Source organism: Micromys minutus (genome assembly GCF_963924665.1).
Source record: "Micromys minutus genome assembly, chromosome: X".
NCBI classification, from domain to species: Eukaryota; Metazoa; Chordata; class Mammalia; order Rodentia; family Muridae; genus Micromys; species Micromys minutus.
The window spans coordinates 111,765,739-111,772,207 of record NC_137970.1 but is presented as its reverse complement, the minus strand read 5'-3'; the positions used below and the strand labels follow the sequence as shown (position 1 = coordinate 111,772,207).

Below are 6,469 nucleotides of genomic sequence, written 5' to 3'. Positions count from 1 at the left end.
TTTCTGTGTGAATTGTTTTAGTTCAAGCTTATCATGAAAAGAGTTTCTTTCTCCTCTGATTTTAAAGGATAAATCTACTGGGCACAGTCATCTTGATCGGCAATGGCTGGCTTTCTGAAAATAGATCAGTGTTCGGTTCTCATCTCTTCTGCAGAGAAGCCTCTTGATATTCTGATGGGTGTGCCTTTGTACCTGACTTGGAGCTGCTATCACTCGGCTTCCCGGGCTTTTCTTTTGTTCTGCTCCTTCCGCCTTAGAGCCCTGTGGTAACCTAGAGAGGCACTAGATTTTATGTGATTAGACTGTACCTTGGTTCCTTCTTTTAAGCTGAAAGTTCATAGGATTGGTCTCTTCATGTCTCTGTATTCCTGAAAGTTGTGGGTCATGAATACCGTGGGATTTGTGTGTGTGTGTGTTTTTTTTTTTTTTTTTTTTTTTTTTTTTTTTTTTTGCTATGTGAAAGTAATAATTCCTCAATCTTGTCTTTAATTCCTGGAATGCTTTTGTTATGCTTGGACCAGATGCTTTCTGTGAGTTGTTTTATTTGATGTTACCGACCTTTGCATCTCCAAGGTTCCTTTTGTTTTGTTCTACTTAGCCCTGGATATACTGGACCCTGGTCTACTATGAAGACCAAACTGGCCTCAAACTCACAGAGATCTGCCTGCCTCTGCCTGCCAGTTCTGGGATCAAAGGCATGTGCCACCATGCCTGGGAAATAGTATTTTATTTTCATAACTATTTTATAGGATAAGGAGCCTGGCAAAGAAGAGCATCGCACCATGCTGAAACGGAAAATTAGCCCTGTTGGAGAAGGAGAAGCTATGGATCCACCTAAGAAAAGTTATACTCTGGACACGGTGTCAAATAAATCTCTTGAAGCTTCTACTGAGGCAAAGGGAGAAGGTAAATTCATCCTTGTTGGGTGGACAGACACTGACATGTTTACGAGTTGAAGAAAACGCAGGCAAAAAGATGAAAGCATTAGGAGTTGCTCCAGGGAGAGCAACAGGTTCAAACCAGATCCTTTCAGCCAGAGTCAGGCTCTAAGGGGAAGCAGACCTCTTCCATCTGGCTGCGCTCCTCTTTCACCTACTCTCTCCTTTCCTCTGCCCTGACTGAGCTGTGAATTCCTGGCTTCTGTGTCATCAACCCTGCAGAAACTCTGCAGACCAGGTCTGCACTGACACTGGAATTCCCTTCTCAGCAGCTGCTGCTGTTGACATCTATCTTTATTTACTACAGCTTTCTGAGGTTTCGTATTTTAGTGTGTGTGTGTGTGTGTGTGTGATGTTTTGTCTGCATGTACAGAACCCAGAAGAAGCCACGGGATTCCCTGAGACCTGAGCTGCTGCTGATTGTGAGCTGTCTTGTGAATGCTGGGACTGAAACATGCGCCCTCTGGGAGGGTAGCCGGAATTCTTATCCACTGAGTCATCCGCTCAGCCCTGACTGCCTGGGAAGTCTGTGGTCTGTAATCTGCTCCTGTTTTCTTCTCATTGGTGAAGCCTTTTCACTTCTTTCCTTCCACTTTGTTTTCTTGTCTTGCTTAATCATGGAGTAATTTCTACACTGGGACATTGAAATCTTCTCATGCTTGTTCCCTCTTGCCATGATTTATTTCCCGCAGAGCAGAAAGGTAAGCATTGTCCTGCTGCGCCTCCTTTCCATCCTTACCCACTTCCCAACAGCCTCTCTCTCCCTCTGCAGCCACAGTCAGGCTATCAGTAGGTGTTGTTGGCCATATGGATGCTGAAAAAAAAAAACCCACCAAACAAACAAACCCATCCTGTGTTCCCAAGCATGCAAGACACAGCCCAACTTCTGCCCATGGCTCACCGGACTCTGTATCACCTGCTCCCATCAGCCAACAATTATCTGGGTCCCAGTGGTCACCTTCATTCTCTGTGTCTACTATATACTACGCAGATCCTATGTTCCCTTCCCCTGCTCTTTTCTTCAAATCTACACAGGCTACCTCTGTCTCCTCCTCTGTTTTGCTCAGAAGACATCTCCCAGAAGGGAATGCCAAGGTGGTGGCCCTGGCACCATCTGCTGCTCTCTCTCACATGTCTGTTGACTTCTACGCCATCACAAGAACCCTAGGGTCTAACTTCTCTCTGATGTCATCACGACATCATAATTCCATAGGGGCAGGGGCAGTTCCTGTTCATCCCTAGCACCTGGCAGATGCTGGGCACAGCAGAACATGATAAGTAAATGACAGGAAAGTGTCAAAAGGAGAGGGAAAAGAATTGACCTAGGGACATAAGTGAGAGATATATAGAGTGTCCTGTCGATGCTCTTTACATTTGGATATCTTGGGACACCTTCATCTTTTAGACTTGTAAAGTGTATCAAGATGACACTAAGCTCTGTTGTTTCTTCTTTGTCCTGTTCAGCTAATCTGTGCGTATGGTCATGAAGCCACATGGTAGAAGGTATTGGTTTTACATTCTGTGTCCTGGGTTCAGTTTGTCACGGTTGAGATTTCTCTCTGGTGTACTCTCCTCCTCTGAAATAATTTTGGAACACAAGGGTGCCCAAGTGGCACCATGGAGCTCACCCATGTCACAACTCAGCTTGCTACTTTGCTTTTCAGGTGCTGTTGTCAGCCAGAAGACCCCGGTGGCAGTGATGGAAGGTGATCCCGAAGTCTACCCACAAAAATGTGCTCCAAAACAGCTTAAGCCTACAGCAGGAGATACCATTCTCCCCGGCCCACGTGATTCTCTGTCTGAAGACTCTCATCCTCGCAGGGCTGATGACAACACTGTTACCGGGGGAAGTGTAAGCAGTGAGTCCTCTGCAGGCTCTGCGCATGCTCCAGCAACGTCATCAGGAGCTCGGCCCAGTGTGTCCTCAGTGAGACCAAATATAGCCAGTTATGAAATAAAACGTGCCCTGATGGCAGAAATCCGACGCTTTGGACGAAGTAAGTGCTCAAAGAATTAAGTAACAGAAGCAAGGCAGGTATCTCCAGCCATAGCATTAGAATGACCCAAAACTGCCTTCGGAGAGAGAGCCTTTGCCACAAGCAAGGTTTTCTATGTAGCTGGGCACAGTCACTAAAACATCTCAGCAGACCCCATCCTTCATCTGTAATGTCACCTGGTTATTGCTCATAAGAATCGCATCAGTACCCGCATAGGCCTTTAGAACACATACCCACCCATTAACGTCTTTGACCAGAAAGCATATTCCCAAGGCGCACAGATTCACCCACACCCACTTCTGTTTCGTTTGTAAGACATACTGAAGTGTTCTTATATCCAATGCAGAATATGGAAAGCTTTTCGAGATCCTTGAAGACCTGCAAGGACCTCTGGAAGTCAGGATACAGTTTGTGGAGTTCTCCATCAAGGAGGCGGCAAGGTGGGTGCACAGGGGGACCGCACACCTTCATGCTGTTGGGTCAGTGCGGTGGTGGAGTGGGGGCTGGGGTGGCACCTGCCTCGAGTCTCTCACCTTATAGCGAAGGCTGGGGACATAGACACTGAGGTTGACGTCACCTGTGTTTGACATTCCTTCCAGGCCCACTCAACACTCCTTTGTCACTGTAATACAGAGCTGGACACTGACCCTTAGCAGACACACTTCATATGGGCTAGAGTGCCTGGTGTACCTGGGATGCACTTACTATTCCTGTTCCCACAGATGTGCTGAACCCACTCTCTGCATCACACAGCTCTTCCTATATCTCAGGTTCTTTGGGCATCTTTTTTTTTTCTTTACATGATGTGTATGTTTATTTTCAGGTTTAAAAGACGTCATTTAATACAGCATCTCGAGAAGATACTGGAAAGATTGAAGTCACAAAGGTCTCTCAACAACGATGCGTGATCTCCACCCAAGAGTGTGATTCTGCTATTATAGTGGTCAGCAAGAATCAGCAAATAGTTTAGAGGGATTACAGCGTAGCAGGAGGATGCTGAGACCTCCTCCCATATGTTAGCTAAGATAGTTAGTTACCCCTGAGCAAGCTGTGTTACACTATCAATAAATGACAAGATTTTATCCTGTGTGTTTTGTTTGCAAACTCAACCTCTTACTGCTTTCTTGATTTTTCCCCCTGTGCTGGCTGCTTTATTGTCTCCTTGGGTGAAAATCATGACTGAAGAGAACAACAGGATACTCACGTACATAAAATAAATAGATGAATCTTTAAAAAGAACATGGCAAGCCTGTATTTTGCAGCAGATCGTAAGTATCATCTCTGGCATTTAGAACTGTCATTTTTCCAAAACATTGCTTTGTTTTTTTTTTTACTTATTGAGGTCAGTCTCACTGTGTAACTGGCTGGCCCGGAACTCACAAAGATCTGCATGCCTCTGCCTCCTGAGTATCGGAATTAAAAGTGTATGCTGCTGCCACACCCAATATGTCTACCTTCTGTTATTCCCTTTGTCCGGAGTTAGCCACTCAATGGGACATAGTGCTTAGCTTAGTGAGCTGTCTCAAGTGTTTTTACTTAACCATCTGGTCTGAGCCATTCCATGTCCTGATTGTCCTGGGCTGCTGCAAATGTCCATCACCTCTAATGACAAAGTACAAGAGTGCTAAGAAGGACTCCACACCTTTCACACTATCCTCCCTTGCCTCTGTACTGCATCCCAGTATCATCTGATAAGCAATTACTCTACTCCAGAAATTAAAGAATCCTCCCATATAGTGCTCGTTTGAGAAAGTTGCAGTCTTCCTCCTGATGAGCTTCTTACTTCCACTTCCATGCCTAGAGATTAATTTTAGGATCTCCTTGCAAAGGCGATCTAGTGGTGTCCCAAACTGTCATGGTATGAAACGTGAATTTAATGTTCTATCCTTGGGAGTAGCAGGTAGAGTTGGATCCCACTGATCCAAAACACAGACAGTACTCCAAACTAGAAACACAGGCAATGCTCCATGTTTTGTTGCCTTCAGCTTTTGGTTGAGAGTAGTTTGTTATACAGCAGTAATATAGGTGCCGCCTACGCGTTTTTAGTGATTAAAGTCACATGTGATTTTTTTTTTTTTAGCTTATTTGTTTTCTTGTTTTTCTTATCAACTGGACACGGGGAACTATTCTTGAAGCCACAGATGCTAAACAAGAAAAACTTTGTTTTTCTGGGCCCTACTCCAAGCTAGCAGATTCCTGCTCTACACTGTGGCACCCAACCCTGAGAGGTAGATTCTGTCTCTACCATGTTGTGCATAACTTGTTGCTGTGTCCCCTCTCTAATTTTTTTTTTTTTTTTTTTTTTGGCCAAGATGAGGGTGTTTGCTCATCTAATGAGCACTATCTTGACATTCATCTCAAAGGCCCTGGTTTTGTTCAGAAATGATTTCTCATGCTCTGCCTAGCGATCGTGCTGCCATGATATCTGGATTGGTCCCTATTTCCTATTCAGTGACAACAGTACCACCAGACGAAGCAGTGTGTTGATAATCAAGATCCCTAAGGACTGCTTTAGAATTAAGCTTGACGTGAGAAATGACACCAGGAGATGGAGAGATGGCTCTATGAATAAAGAGCTTACTGCATAAACATGAACGTCTGAGTTCAGATTCCCAGAACCAACACAACGAGCCAGACATGGTGGTTCACACCAATGATGCTGGTGCTACAAGGCGGAAGCAGGACTAGCCCTGGGGCTTTCTGGCTAGGTAGTCATGCTGAAGTGGCCAGCTCCAGGTTCACTGAGAGATACTGTCTCAAAAAATAAGGTGGAAAGTAACTGAGGAAGACACACGTGCACACACATATGAACATGTACATACGCATGTCACACACATAGGTGATGTTACCTTGGTTTTTTAAGTGAAGCCAAGCTCATCCTTTTGATAGTCGGGTGCCCAGGAACACATGAATTATAAAAACAAGGAACCGTCATATATTAGTTCTTGGAATCATCTTCTAATTACAACTTTCACCATTGCTGTCATTCTCTGGTGTGAGGACCAACAACATGCATGTTCGGTTGTCAGTGATGGTACATATCATCACAGTCCTTTGATGAATGGAGTGTCCTTTTTACTTTGCTATCACTCTGGATATGTATTACTAGTGGTTTCAATTTATCCTTTCATACTACAGTAGACCTCTCCTCATAAGTCAGAGAACCAATATGTATTTTCCATTTGCTAAATAAGTCTATTCTAATGAAAACCTTCTGAATTTCAGGCTACTAATAACTGAAGGGTGAGTTCTGGAACCAATCAGAGATATGGGAAAAGCTGGATTGATCATATAAACTCTCTGACCCATGAGCTACATTTTGCTTCTCTGTAAATGAGGATTACTTCAGGGATGGTATCAAATAATCTCAGAATTCTGATGACATACTCTGATAACTTTGCTTCCATCTTACTGCACTTTGGGGGTTTCCAGATTCAATATTATTTCTAAGTATATCTGTCACAGTTTTTTACTAGATTAGCAAGTGAGTTGCCCCTGTCTTCTCACAGATTTAGAGACTTAACAAGTCCAAGG

The 6,469-nt window shown here is 44.2% G+C and overlaps 1 protein-coding gene across 1 annotated transcript; it reads left to right on the top strand.

Moving 5' to 3' along the window:
• Positions 1-782: 782 nt before the first annotated feature.
• On the top strand, positions 783-3,843 carry LOC308415210 (integrator complex subunit 6-like; the record flags this gene model as incomplete). Its single annotated transcript, XM_080910229.1, has 4 exons — positions 783-906; positions 2,603-2,935; positions 3,282-3,375; positions 3,759-3,843. 4 exons carry the CDS (start codon positions 783-785, stop codon positions 3,841-3,843), a joined length of 636 nt encoding a protein of 211 aa, XP_080766355.1.
• Positions 3,844-6,469: the final 2,626 nt, after the last annotated feature.